The sequence below is a fragment of the Macaca thibetana genome, chromosome 12 (assembly GCF_024542745.1).
Source record: "Macaca thibetana thibetana isolate TM-01 chromosome 12, ASM2454274v1, whole genome shotgun sequence".
NCBI classification, from domain to species: Eukaryota; Metazoa; Chordata; class Mammalia; order Primates; family Cercopithecidae; genus Macaca; species Macaca thibetana.
The window spans coordinates 125,703,482-125,717,982 of NC_065589.1; the positions used below are offsets into that span (position 1 = coordinate 125,703,482).

General features: G+C 41.9%; 2 protein-coding genes across 6 annotated transcripts in view; one reads left to right on the forward strand and one right to left on the reverse strand.

Moving 5' to 3' along the window:
- POLR2D (RNA polymerase II subunit D) overlaps nucleotides 1-14,501 on the reverse strand; it is a 471,659-nt gene that overhangs the window by 241,754 nt on the left and 215,404 nt on the right. The window lies entirely within an intron of this gene.
- The window catches only part of UGGT1 (UDP-glucose glycoprotein glucosyltransferase 1), a 108,277-nt gene that overhangs the window by 1,591 nt on the left and 92,185 nt on the right, over nucleotides 1-14,501 (forward strand). For 3 of the 5 annotated variants that reach the window (XM_050751576.1, XM_050751579.1, XM_050751580.1), the window contains exons 2-4: nucleotides 2,499-2,624; nucleotides 4,106-4,241; nucleotides 11,238-11,320. In XM_050751576.1, the coding sequence (XP_050607533.1) occupies nucleotides 4,120-4,241; nucleotides 11,238-11,320 (205 nt within the window). In that variant the 5' untranslated portion in view covers nucleotides 2,499-2,624; nucleotides 4,106-4,119. The remainder of the gene's footprint in view (nucleotides 1-2,498; nucleotides 2,625-4,105; nucleotides 4,242-11,237; nucleotides 11,321-14,501) is intronic. The other 2 variants (XM_050751577.1, XM_050751578.1) reach the window with 1 other exon arrangement.

Consider the following 14,501-nt stretch of genomic DNA (forward strand, 5'->3'; position numbering starts at 1 on the left):
CGAATTCTTGACCTCAGGTGATCCACCCGCCTTGGCCTCCCAAAGTGCTAAGATTGTAGCAGGACAAGCCACAGACAAAACCCCTCAGACACCGAGTTAAAGAAGGAAAGGTTTTATTTGGCCGGGAGCTTTGGCAAGACTCACATCTCCAACAATGGAGCTCCCCAAGTGAGCAATTCCTGTCCCACTTTAAGGGGGTCCGCGTGAGAGGATCGTGATCGATTGAACAAGCAAGGGGTATGTGACTGGGGGCTGCATGCTCCAGTAAGAACAGAAGAGAACAGGACAGGGATTTTCACAGTGCTTTTCTATAGAATGTCAGTAATCTATAGATAACATAACCCATTAGGTCAGGGGTCGATCTTTAACTACCAGGCCCAGGGTGTGGTGCGGGGCTGTCTGCTTGTGGATTTCTTTTCTGCATTTTAGTTTTTACTTCTTTCTTTGGAGGCAGAAATTGGGCATAAGACAATATGAGGGGTGATCCCCTCCCTTAGGATTACAGGTGTGAACCACCACGCCCGGCCTGATGTGATCATTTTCATATCAGATGTATAATAACCACTTCTAGCTGAAATTAGATTTATGTGGTTCACAGGAAATGGCTTTGCTAATAGATACATAGTAAATGTGTGTTATGCTTAATAATTTGAGAAGTTAATTTGTTTCTTTAAAAGGATACTTCCTAATATTTTTCCTTGCTACTATCTCATATATAGAATCTCAGATGGCCGTGTATAAACTTGCAGATTGCATTTTTTTTTTTTTTTTGAGACAGCTGTCACCCAGGCTGGAGTGCAGCGGCACGTTCTTGGCGCACTACAGCTTCTGCACCCTCCAGGCTCAAGCGACCACCATGCCTGGCTACTTTTTGGTATTTTTAGTAGAGACGGGGTCTCATTATGTCTCCCAGGCTGGTCTTGAACTCCTGAGCTCAAGCGATCCATCCACCTGCTTTGGCCTCCCACAGTGCTGGGATTACAGGTGTGAGCCACCCTGCTGGGCCTGCATATTGTTTTTTAAGAGTCTGTTTTTTTTTTTTTTTAACTAAAAAAAACTATTATTTTAGTTTAAAAACGGGAAAAGAAAAAGTTGGCGATGACTTAGAATTTTCATGCCTCTCCTGTTTTCCAAAAAGGGTAAAGGATTTTTTTTTTGAGATAGGATCTCACTGCCCAGTGTGCAGTGGTGCTGTCCCTGCTCATTGCAGCTTTAAGCAATCCTCTGATTTCAGCCTCCCAAGTAACTAGGACCATAGGCGTGTGCTACCCTGCCCTGGTAATTTTTTTTTTTTTTTTTTTTTTTGAGACGGAGTCTCGCTCTGTCGCCCAGGCTGGAGCGCAGTGGCCGGATCTCAGCTCACTGCAAGCTCCGCCTCCTGGGTTCACGCCATTCTCCTGCCTCAGCCTCCTGAGTAGCTGGGACTACAGGCGCCCGCCACCTCGCCTGGCTAGTTTTTTGTATTTTTTGTAGAGACGAGGTTTCACTGTGTTAGCCAGGATGGTCTTGATCTCCTGACCTCGTGATCCGCCCGTCTTGGCCTCCCAAAGTGCTGGGATTACAGGCTGCCCTGGTAATTTTTAAATTTTTTTGTAGAGATGGGATCCGTGTCGCTCAGGCTGGTCTTGAACTGACCTCCAGCAATCCTCCTGGGTTGACCTCCCTAAAGGCTGGGATTATAGGTGTGAGCCACCATGCCTGGCACATAATATTTATTAATATTCCCTATATTTTACTGCAGATAAATAAGCAAGAGATAGTGTTTTAATTTTTTTATTTTTATTTTTTGTTCGTGAGACAGAGTCTTGCCCTGTTGCCCAGGCTGGAGTATAGTGGCATGATCTTGCTCGTTGCAACCTCCACCTCCTGGCCTCAGGCGATCCTCCCCGCTCAGCCTCCTACAGATGGTTGTTGATAGTTGGGCCTAGAACTTGTTAAAGAGTGTTTTCTGTTTATTCATCATGCCGCAAGTATAATGCCTATGATCATGCAACACCACATGGCACATTCTGATGGCCATTATCTCAGACTGTTTGTCTTTATAAGCAACATTTAAGGACCCCTAGGGTCAGAGTGATAAGGGAGCCTATAAAATGAAGACATACTCAAACCAGAGACCGCTCCTCTTCCCGTTCCTCTTCCCCTTCTCCTCCTCCTCCTTCTTTCTTCTTTCCTCCTCCTCCTGTCCCGCTCTCCTCCTGTCCCGCTCTCCTCCTATCCCGCTCTGTTGCCCAGATGCAGCATGGACCTCCTGGGCCCAAGCTATCTTTCCACCTCGGCATCCCAAGTAGCTGGGACCATAGGTGCATGCCACCATGCCTGGCTGATTTATTAATTTTTTTTGTTTCAAAAGAAGCTGGCAGTGCCTAAACTTAAAATGCTTCTAAAAGCCACTTTTCTATTTGGTGTAGTTTATTTTGCTTTTGCCCATCGTTCTTCAGAGATATTGTGTGTTATATGAAGAAGGATGTTAACACAAATGATGCTTTTTATAAAAGGAAGGTATTGACTGGTCCCCAATGTGGACGGCCTCCCTCAATGATAGATTTTATAAGCAGTACGAAGGAACTGGGATGAGACGGAAGTGAACCTTAGCAGAGCGAACATCCTGAAGCCAAGGACAGGTTAGTGCTTCCCACATAGTCATCCCCCTTTAGCTCTCATTCAAATGGGTAGAGCTTGGATACTGACTTTTCTGTGGCTCAGGGGAGGTCTGATTAGGGTTCTGTTAGGTGGACTTTTGGGATGAAAATCAGAGACATCTGCAGCTGGACACCTTTTTCTGAAATTGTCTGGATGCTGTCTGTGAGGATCTTGACAGGCTTGGAGCGGCTACTGAGGGAGTCAGGAGGCCTGCATTCTGTGGCCATCCACTTTGCCAGTGACCCCAGATCCCTCATTTTGTGGATGGGGACAGTTGGCTTGGCAAGCCACTAAAATTTTACATTTATTTCAGAACCTGTCTGAGTTTACATTTGAGACCCGTTACGTTCGTTTCCTAGGGCTACCACAACAAAGTATCACAAACTGGGTGCCTTAGAACAACAGACATTTACTGTCTCACAGGGCTAGAAATCCTTAATCAAAGTTTCACAGGACCATGTTCCCGCTGAACTCTTCTTAGGAGAATCTGTCTTTGACTCTTCAGCTTCTGGTAGTTTCAGGCATTCCTTAGCTTACAGTATAATTTTAGTGTGTGCCTCTCTCTTCCCCTGGTGCTTCCCTGGGTCTCTACATAGTTGTCCCTCTGTGCTGTCTATCTCTGTCCAGATTTGTCCTCTTTATAACGTCAGTCATTGAATTAGTGCCCACCTAATAACCTTGTTTTAACTGATGACCTCTGTAAAGACTGTATTTACAAATAAGTTGACATTACCTGGTACTGGGGGAGAGGATTTCCATATCTTTTTTGGGGGACACAGTTCAACCCTTAATATCCATCATTTATATTTTCATCTATCTCAGCTTTGCTTTCCTGCTTTATAAAGAATGGTTGTGTGCAAGCTGGGGTGCCACCAACTGATTTTTATACCCCTGTATAGTGTAGATTCCTTGGGAAATGAAGCAGAGCCTTTGTAGGAAAGAATGTAATAACCTAAATGCCTTCAGTTACAGTATCAGTCACTCAGCAAATATCTGTTGGACTAGCTAGATATTAAGTGCTATTATATGTCAGAAGCATTTCTGTTTTGCTAACTTATGTTATTTTGTGTCTCCAAGTATTAGCATTGTTATTTTGTGTCTCCAAGTATGAGGTTAAAATTACTTTGTAGCAGGCCGGGCGTGGTGGCTCATGCCTGTAAGCCCAGCACTTTGGGAGGCTGAGGCCTGCAGATCGCGAGGTCAGGACTTTGAGACCAGCCTGGCCAACATGGTGAAACCCTGTCTCTACTAAAGATACAAAAAATTAGCAGGGTGTGGTGGTGCATGCCTGTAATCCCAGCTACTCGGGAGGCTGAGGCAGGAGAATTGCTTGACCCTGGGAGGGGGAGGTTGCATGAGCTGAGATCGCACCACTGCACTCCAGCTTGGGCGACAGAGTGAGACTCCGTCTCAAAAAAAAAATTTCCTTGTAGCAAAACTTTTTTTCTTTTTTTCCTTTTAGGAGTTTGCTATAAAATGGGAGTTCTGATTGTACTCACTGTTCTGTGGCTGTTCCCCTCAGTAAAGGCCGACTCAAAAGCCATTACAACCTCTCTTACAACAAAATGGTTTTCCACTCCATTGTTGTTAGAAGCCAGGTAAGAGAACATTTTTTTCCCCTCCACGTATTTGAGTATAAATATAGGCTCTGACAGTGAACATTCAGGAGCTTTTTAAGCAGTGAGATTATCATCAAATGCATTTATGAAGAGCCTCTTTCAGTGTGCACTGTGGTATGTACTGTACAAAGGCTGTTAGGGCATAGCATCATTCAGTAGGACAAGGGCTATGTGGGTTTATAGAGATATGTAGAACTTTAGACAAATAACTGTTGGATAAGTTAGTATGTTACTTTCCAAAAAGCATAACAAGGGAAGACAGAGTTGTGTTTATTTATTTATTTATTTTTGGAGACAGGTCTCGCTCTGTTTCCCAGGCTGGAGTGCAGTGATGAGATCTTGGCTCACTGTGACCTCCGCCTCCTGGGTTCAAGGGATTCTCATGCCTCTGCCTCCCGAGTAGCTGGGATTACAGAAATGCTCCACCACACCCTGCTATTCTTTGTATTTTTAGTAGAGATGGGGTTTCACCATGTTGGCCAGGCTGGTCTTGAACTCCTCAGTCTCATGTGATCTGCCCACTTTGGCCTCCCAAAGTGCTGGGATTACAGATGTGAGCCACTGTGCCTGCACAGTTGTATTCCAATTTTCTCCTTATTTGAAGGAAGTTTTAAGAGGTGATTGATAAAAGGAAAAGAAGAGGGCTTAGCAACGTGGGGGAAAGAGGACTTATTTCCCATAAGAACCTGGAAGAAGGCTGGGTGCAGTGACTCACGCCTGTAATCCCAACAGTTTGGAAGGACAAGGTGGGTTGATCACCTGAGGTCAGGAGTTCGAGACTAGCCTGTCAACAATTAGCTGTGCGTGCTGGCGCGTGCCTGAGCATCAGATTAGGAGATTATGCCCGTGCAGTTCAATCTTTCTTTTTAAATGATAAAAATGGTGGCTAGGTACAGTGGCTCATGCCCTGTAAATCCCAGCACTTTGGGAGGCTAAGGTGGGTGAACTGCTTGAGTCCAGGAGTTTGAGACCAGCCTGGGCAACATGGGGAAACCCTATCTCTCAAAAAAAAAAAAAAAATAGCTGAGTGTGGTGGTTCGTGCCTGTAGTCCCAGCTACTTGGGAGGCTGAGTGAAAGAATCACTTGAGCCCAGGAGGCGGAGCTTGCAGTGAGCCAAGATCACGCCATTGCACTCCAGCCTGGGCAACAGAGCAAGACTCCGTCCAAAAAAAAAAAAAAAGAGAAAGAAGTTACCTTACAATTAAAATGGGTAGAATTTTTCATAAAACAACAGTTGTCTTAAAATTAGTGAAACACAATATAGTGAATAATTTCATGAGAAATTTTGTATTCCAAGTGTGCTTTTCAGTGAGTGTTTGTAAGTAAATATAATGAGATATCTGTCTGTATAGGTAGGGCTTAAATGCTTATGGATGGAAACTTATTTGATTGTATCTCAAGTAACCTAGAGGTAGAACTAGCAGAGACTATCCAAAGGATAAGTGTGGGTAGACTGAGCAGCAAGCACTTGGTAAGTCTCAGCGTTTGAATGTGTTAGAAATTTGGGCTGTCACATCACTTCGATCAGCCTTGTGGTCTGCCTTCTTCATCTTCAATTTAGAATTTTTTTTTTTTTTTTTTTTTGAGAGTTTTTGAGACAAGGTCTGTCTCTTGTTTTTCAGGCTAGTGTAGTGGTGTGATCTCAGCTTACTGCAGCCTCTGCCTCCTGGGCTCGAGCCATCCTCCCACCTAGGCCTCCCTAGTAGCTGGGACTACAGGCGTAAGCCACCACCCCTGGCTTATTTTTGTATTTTTTATAGAGACGGAGTTTCACCGTGTTGGCCAGGCTGGTCTCGAACTCCTGAGCTCAAGTGATCCACCTGCCTCGGCCTCCCACAGTGGTGGAATTACAGGTGTGAGCCACCGCGCCTGGCCTCTAGAGTTTTGTATTCTAACATTTTCCCCTTAATTCCTAGAAAAATGTGGAAGAAGAATTTTGCTATGTTGATTATGTGAACGAATGGTTGCACCTCTTAAAGAGAAAGCCCCATTTGATATTGCCAAAAGGACCAGTGGGAAGGGGCATGCAGCAGCCGGTCTTGACCAGCTCAGGAGCCTAGCAGACTTTCTGCTAAATAGACTTCCTTCCATCGCCTCTCTCTGCCTTTCTTTCTCAGCGTGGAAGTGGCAAAACAAAGACAAAACCATTGTATATATTTCACAGTGATAACTAACTTGATAAATGGGTCCAGCTTCTCAAATGTCTCAACTTTATTAGATATGGCATAGTAGTAAATGTGAAGTGGCTCTTTTTTTAGAGTTCTTATGGTGGGGAAAAAAAGCCCAATAAAGCAAATAACAAACAAAAAAACAGTGACTGAAGATATTTTGAGACTGCCTGAGCTAGACCACCTGAGCTTGGACCCTAAAAACTAAAGTTTTTTTTTTCCTTTTTGCTAATCTTATTTTGGATGATTTGTTTGGTATAAATCTGTCATTGAGATTTACAACCCCTCCCCCCAGCCCCACTTTGTTTTTGAGACAGAGTCTCATTTTGTCGCCCAGGCTGGAGTTCAGTGGCGCCATCTTGGCTCACTGCAACTTCTGCCTCCCAGGTTCAAGCCCATTCTCATTCTCCTGCCTTAGCCTCCCGAGTAGCTGGGATTACAGGCATGTGCCAGCACGCCTGGCTAATTTTTACATTTTTAGTAGAGACGGGGTTTTACCATGTTGGCCAGGCTGGTCCGAACTCCTGACCTCAGGTGATCTGCCCGCCTTGGCCTCCCAAAGTGCTGGGATTACAGGCGTGAGCCACCGCGCCTGGCCAAGATTTACTATCACTTTCTGATTCATTTTGTAAAATTAACTGTAACAGTTGTTTTTGTGAGAGTCTGTTTAACATTCTTTTTTTTTTTTTTGAGGCGGAGTCTCACTCTGTCGCCCAGGCTGGAGTGCAGTGGCGCAATCTTGGCTCACTGCAAGCTCCACCTCCTGGGTTCACGCCATTCTCCTGTCTCAGCCTCCCGAATAGCTGGGACTACAGGCGCCCGCCACCATGCCCGGCTAATTTTTTGTATTTTTAGTAGAGACGGGGTTTCACCATGTTGGCAAGGATGGTCTTGATCTCCTGACCTCGTGATCCGCCCGCCTCAGCCTCCCAAAGTGCAGGGATTATAGGCGTGAGCCACCACGCCCGGCCAACATTCTTTTTTTAAGATGGAGTTTGCTGTTGTTGCCCAGGCTGGAGTGCAACGGCGTGATCTTGGCTCACCGCAACCTCCGCCTCCCAGGTTCAAGCTATTCTCCTGCCTCAGCCTCCTGAGTAGCTGGAATTACATGCATGCACCACCACACCTGGCTAATTTTGTAATTTTTTTTTTTGGTAGAGATGGGGTTTCTCTATGTTGGTCAGGCTGATCTGGAACTCCCCACCTCAGGTGATCCCCCCTCCTTGGCCTCCCAAAGTGCTGGGATTACAGGTGTGAGCCACCGTGCCCGGCCTCTGTTTAACATTCTTACCCCGAATTACATTTCGTTACTTTCACTTTTATTTACACTAACTTCTTGATATTTGTACATTCTTGATCATTGTACTAGAAGATTCCTATGGCATAAAACTATGGAGTTTTGAGAAAGAATGCTAAATTTGCCAGCCCTAATTGCTCGATATTTTCAGTTTCTTTGGTCACTGTGAGGTGAACAGGGTATACTGTTTTCTTCATCAACTTGCTTATTACAAACATTTCCCCCTTTCATGATATCCCTGGTCATTTGCCATTTTGTTTTATTTTTATTTTTATTAATTTTTTTCCTTGGCATGTGAAGTAAGAGCTACATTTGCCATTTTGGTTTACTATTTTTAGGCCCCTTCTCCTGTGGCTGTTTGTATACAGTTTGCCAAGGTAATACGACATGTAGGCAACTCATAGAAATGAACTATGCTTATTTGAATCCACTTAGTATTCACCTCCAGAGCTAGCAGAGCCCACTATTCTTCATTCTTATGTCTGTGGGAGACCCTGATGAAGGATCCAGGTACTCTGTCCATCTGGTTAAGGATGAAGGGTCAGAATCTTTTACTACACTTTATGGCATGCGGCCACCACAGATCTTTTGCCTTCCTTGCATCTATCCCTCAGGGACTAAAAATATTCCTGTTGTGTATTTTTAGATTGGACCTGATGTTTGTGAAGGAGTTGTAGCTTTGTGGTTGTCAATGAAGTGATACTTATCTTTAATTGAAGTAAAACACTAAGTGTGTTTTCTGCAGCTGTAGCTACAGAAATATTACATAAGCAGGTATTATTAAAATCAAAACTAATAATCATTTATTGAGTGCTAAATTTTGTAATGACCCAGAATGTAGCATGATAGAAGTATAAATTAAATGGACATGAATTTATATTCCAGCTTTTCCATTGACTCACTCTATGTCTGTAAGCAAGTTAGTAGCATCTCTGAATTACAGCTTATTTACTTGAAAAACGGTTATATCTGAGGGTGGCTGTGTGGATTTGAGGACATAAGTAAATATGCCAAGCTTAGTGACCGTCACGTCATAGACCCTCCTTAAATATTAGTTTCTTCTCTCCTTCTAGTTCTACATAGAAGGAAGACCAATGCTGATCTCCCACAATAGCTTTGGAAATCTAAGAAAACAAGTTGCTACCCTATTTGTACTATCTTGTGGGCATTCATTCTGGTTGTTTGTAGCTTTTTTTGTGTTGTAGATTAAAAACTTGTCCTAGATTATGGCATTTCAAAACATTTACATATGGAGAGAATGGTATAATGTACTCTCTCTGCACCCATCACCCTGTTTTAACAATTATCAATTTAAGTACAATAACCACCATCACCACCACCTTCTCTCCTCCCGCACTAGAATATTTTAAAGCAAATCCCAGACATCATATAATTTGTAAAATCATGATTTTTGGGGGGAGGGGGAGGGAGTTTCACTCTTGTTGCCCAGGTTGGAGTGCAATGGCACGATCTCGGCTCACTGCAGTCTCCCCTTCCTGGGTTCAAGTGATTCTCCTGCCTCAGCCTCCTGAGTAGCTGGGATTACAGGCGCCCGCCACCACCCTTGACTAATTTTTTCTATTTTTAGTGGAGATGGGGTTTCACCATGTTGGCCAGACTGGTCTCGAACTCCTGACCTCAGATGTTCCACCTCTGCCTCCCAAAGTGCTGGGATTACAGGTGTGAACCACTGCGCCCGGCCTGTAAAATCATAATTTATACTCGGTGGAATAAGTGTTAGATAAGAAGCTAAAAAAACAAAAAGCAACAAAAATATGCTTTTAAAAAAGGCAGCATTTCTTTTTTTTTATTTTGTTTTATTTTTGAGACAGAGTCTCGCTCTGTCGCCCAGGCTGGAGTGCAGTGGCCGGATCTCAGCTCACTGCAAGCTTCGCCTCCTGGGTTTACGCCATTCTCCTGCCTCAGCCTCCCGAGTAGCTGGGACTACAGGCGCCTGCCACCTCGCCCGGCTAGTTTTTTTTGTATTTTTTAGTAGAGACGGGGTTTCACCGTGTTCGCCAGGATGGTCTCGATCTCCTGACCTCGTGATCCGCCCGTCTCGGCCTCCCAAAGTGCTGGGATTACAGGCTTGAGCCACTGCGCCCGGCCTTGGCAGCATTTCTTTAATAATATCTTGTATTGTTCTTCTCTCCCCTGGGTTGTTTCAGTGGATCTAGTAAGCAATATTAGGACTGTTCCAAGTTTAGACCTTGTAAGACTTATGTAGGCAGTGGGGTGAAAAGAATGTATGTTTCAAGAAGCTTCCCTGTAATTGTATGAAAAGCATGTATTTGTGTGTGGCCTTTACTGGGAGAGTCTTCGCCTGATTGAATCTTAGTTTTCACCACACTGGTGAGTGTGTCACCTTCCCCCTCTCTGCTTATCTTGTGAATGTGCCTTTAATTAATTAATTTAGTGTTTATTTGCACATCCTGGTGTATCTGTCTTAGTACTTGTTTTCTTAGACTATAAGCTATGCTAAGCTTGGTGTGGTGTCTATGTCAGTTACTAGAAAGCCTAGAAAAATACTACTCTCAAGGAGGCATTAAGAAATTTAATATATTATGATAATGAGTATTTTCAGAAACCTATTTTTAGAGAAGCTGTGCATTACCAGGAAATGTGTCTTATTTTTCCCATATTTCTGTGTCTAGCTGTGGAGTAGAGTGAGATTGTACACCTCAGTGTTGACAAGTAATGGGAAGGTCTTCCTTTGGCTAGGTAAGCTGAGATCCAGATCTGTAGTTTGCTTTAAGACAGTGAAAGATCACTACTGCATTAGTATTATGGCTCAGAGGAGAAGAGAAGCAGTTGACATGAGTCATTCAATTACTACATGCATTTCCTTTTAGGGGTTTTAGACTCTTGAATGAAGGGAAATTTAGATTGGCCATTATTTTAGTAGTGTAAAGTTGAAAAAAAATTAAGATGGCATTAAGTTCTTGGATCTGATTTTGTTAGATCAGTGCTAATTTTAAACTAAGTTTGGTGATCTTGAAAATTTGGATTTAGGAGTGTTAAAAGATTACAACATGCTGCCTTTAGTCTCCCAGAAATTTTTCTGTGGTTCATATTTTACTGTGGGAGAACTTTAGGCAAAACATATTTTTTGTTCTTTGTAAGGCCTTTCAGAAAATAAGTAAACAGAACTAATACTAGAATCATCAGTTCCTAGTTCTGCTTCCACTACTCATAGTATTTTTGTCAGTGGGGTTTCATAAGCTTTCTTTATATTGAGACTTCCCTTTTATGTTTTTATTATTCCAAGTTTCTTAAGAAATAGCTATTGGGTGAAAAAGTTCATAGGCTAAGTTACTAATAACTAATATGCTGGTAGGACTTGCTTATCATTAAAAACATATTATACATAAAGGAGTATTATGTATTATAGATTAAAAGTCAAACTACGGACATTTGGAAACTTCAAAACTTATTTTTACTCTCTTTAGTCATATAGCTTATATTAGAAAATTTTATTAAGTTGTTTTATTTCTGATCTTTTCTCCCAGTGAGTTTTTAGCAGAAGACAGTCAAGAGAAATTTTGGAATTTTGTAGAAGCCAGTCAAAATATTGGATCATCAGATCATCACGGTAAAATTGAAGCAAATTCCTCTTTGACTTTGGTGTCTGGGAATATATTAGGAGAAAATGGTCTCTGTGTAGTATGTGTGGCATGGCCGTTAATGGAAAACATTGTTGTCTTTAATGATTGGAGTTATGATCGTGGTCAGGAAGAGCCAACACAACACAAATAATTAGTTTTGAAGCAGTTTATAACTTTGGCTATAAGTGGTACCTTTGTTTTTTTCCCCTTTTGTTTTTGTTCTGTCATGATCTTTTATTAAAATGCTATGTGAATATTTTGTGGAAGTACATTTCATTTTAAGTCATTCAGTATTAATAACCATCTAATCTGATTCACTGTTTTTTTTTGTGTTATGAACTAATTACACAACTGATCTATTATCTATTAAGTTCATTGTCGTTAAGTTAGTATCATCCAGAATGTTTTCCACTATGCCTGCCAGCCACCCACAACTTGAGTGTTAAGGTGTCAAATTAATGATTATCCTGTAAAACCTCATTTACAGTTTTTATGATGTGCTTTCACATTTTTTAAACTTAGTATAAGCTATATAGGGTGTAAACATTAATAGTTGGAGATGCTGATATGTGAGTAGTTAAAACCTTGAATATTAATTTACATTGACAGATACAGGTTATTATTATTTTTTTAATTATTATTTTTTGAGACGAAGTCTTGCTTTGTTTCCAAGCTGGAGTGCAGTGGCGTGATCTGGGCTCACTGCAACTTCCATCTCCCAGGTTCAATCATTTCTCCTGGTTCCAAGTTGCTGGGATTACAGGCATTCGCCACTACACCTGGCTAATTTTTGTATTTTTAGTAGAGATGGGGTTTCCCCATGTTGGCCAGGCTGGTCTCGAACTTTTGACCTCAAGTGATCCACCCGCCTCAGCCTCCCGAAGTGCCGGTATTACAGGCATGAGCCACCTTACCTGGCCAGATACAGGTTCTTACAGAATAGGAACTGTTTCAAAATTGTGTGACTGCTGTTGATGTTAATGGGTTGGTTTTTTTTCTTCTTTTAAAATTATTTAATTAAAAAAAAAAATACAATGGAGATGAGGTCTGTCCCATTGTATTGCCCAGGCTGGTCTCAAACTTCTGGGCTCAAGTGATCCTCCCAACACAGCCTCCTAAAGTTCTGGGATTATAGGCATGAACCACTGTACCTGGCCTGTATTGATTTTTTAACTTTTTAATTTTTTATTAAAATAATACATATTTTAAAAGTTGTCTGAATCTTTTTGTTTTGTTTTTATTTTATTTCACTTTTTTCACTCGGTGTGATCTATCCAAATATTTATTTTATTTAATTTATTATTATTTTTTATTTGGGCTAATTAAAAATTTTTTTTTTTGTAGAGACAGGGTCTTGTGTGTTGCCCAGGCTGGTCTTGAACTCCTGAGACTCAAGCGATCCTCCTGCCTCGGCATTCCAAAGTGCTGGGATTACAGGCGTGAGTGACTGCACCCAGCTAGATTTTATTTATTTTTATTTTATTTTATTTTATTTATTTTTTTGAGACAGAGTCTCGCTCTGTCACCAGCCTGGACTGCAGTGGCGTGATCTCGACTCACTGCAGTCTCTGCCTCTTGAGCTCAAGCCATTCTCCTGCATCAGCCTCCTGAGTAGCTGGGATTACAAGTGCCCACCATTGCGCCCAGCTAATTTTTGTATTTTTAGCAGAGATGGGGTTTTGCCATGTTGGCCACGCTGGTCTCAAACTCCTGACGTCAGGCAGTCCACCCGCCTCAGCCTCCCAAAGTACTAGGATTACAGGTGTGAGCCACCAAGCCCGGCCTATTTTGATTTTGGAAACAGAGTCTGGCTCTGGAGGCTGGAGTGCAGTGGTATGATCATAGCTCACTACAATCTTGAACTCCTGAGCTCAAGCAGTCTTCGTGCTTCATCTTCCTTAGTAGCTGGTGTTATAGGTGCGTGCAGCTAGGCCTGCCTAAGTTTTAAATTTTGTTAAGATGGGTCTTGCTATGTTGCACTTGCTGGTCTCAAACTCCTGGCCTCAAGGCATCCCTGCCCCGCCTCCCACCTTGGCCTCCTAAAGTGATGGGATTACAGGGGTGGGCCACCATGCCCAGCCTGAATCTTTTTTTTTTTTTTTTTTTTTTTTTTGGCAATATAGATATGTAAATATTTTAAACAAGCATCTGTAAGTTTTACTAATTTCAAGGCAACTAGAATTAAGTTATCAAAAAATACTTTATTTTTAAGATTTTATAGAACAAATTTATCAAAGTGGGTTTATAATCAAATTTGAACTTTGACATTTAAAATGACATTTTTTCAGTAAAAATGATAACACATATTCATTAAAGCTATAGGAGTATGAATTCTATGAACAACATAAAAGCGTGTTAAACATTTTATTTGTTTGAAATATTATTTATATTCCTGCCACCCAAGATTGCCACCATTAACATTCTGGCATCATTTTGAGATATTTCTTATCTATTTTTTACGTAGAGGATGCTATTGCAGTATAGAACCTTTTATATTCTGCCTCATAAAATGTTAATATTTGTATTTTCTTTTTAAAATGGAACATTTTATTTTCTTTCTTTATTTTTTGAGACAGAGTCTCCTCTTGCTCAGGCTGCAGTGCAGTTGCGCCATCTTAGCTCACTGCAACCTCTGCCTCCCGGATTCAAGTGATTTTCCTGCCTCAGCTGGGATTACAGGCGCTTGCCACCTCCCATGGCTAATTTTTATATTTTTAGTAGAGATGGGGTTTCACCATGTTGGCCAGGCTGGTCTAGAACTCCTGACCTCAGGTGATCCACCCACCTCCCCCTTCCAAAGTGCTGGGATTACAGCATGAGCCACCGTGCCCTGCCTATTTTTATTTTTTAAAAAAGAGACGCACTATGTTACCAGGGCTGATCTCTTGAGCTCCTGGGCTCGAATAATCCTCCTGCCTCACCCTCCTAAAGTTTTGGGACTACAAGCATAAGCCACTGTGCTTGTCCTTTAAAATGCAAAATTTAAGTTTTTGTGCATGGATAACATGTGATTCCCAAGTCAAAGCTATATAAAAGGTTATATGCAAATAACCTTTATATTTATATTTATAAAAATTTGAAATAATCACATTTGAACTTTGACATTTAAGATGACATTTTTTCAGTAAAAATTATTTGTGCCGGGCGCGGTGGCTCAAGCCTATAATC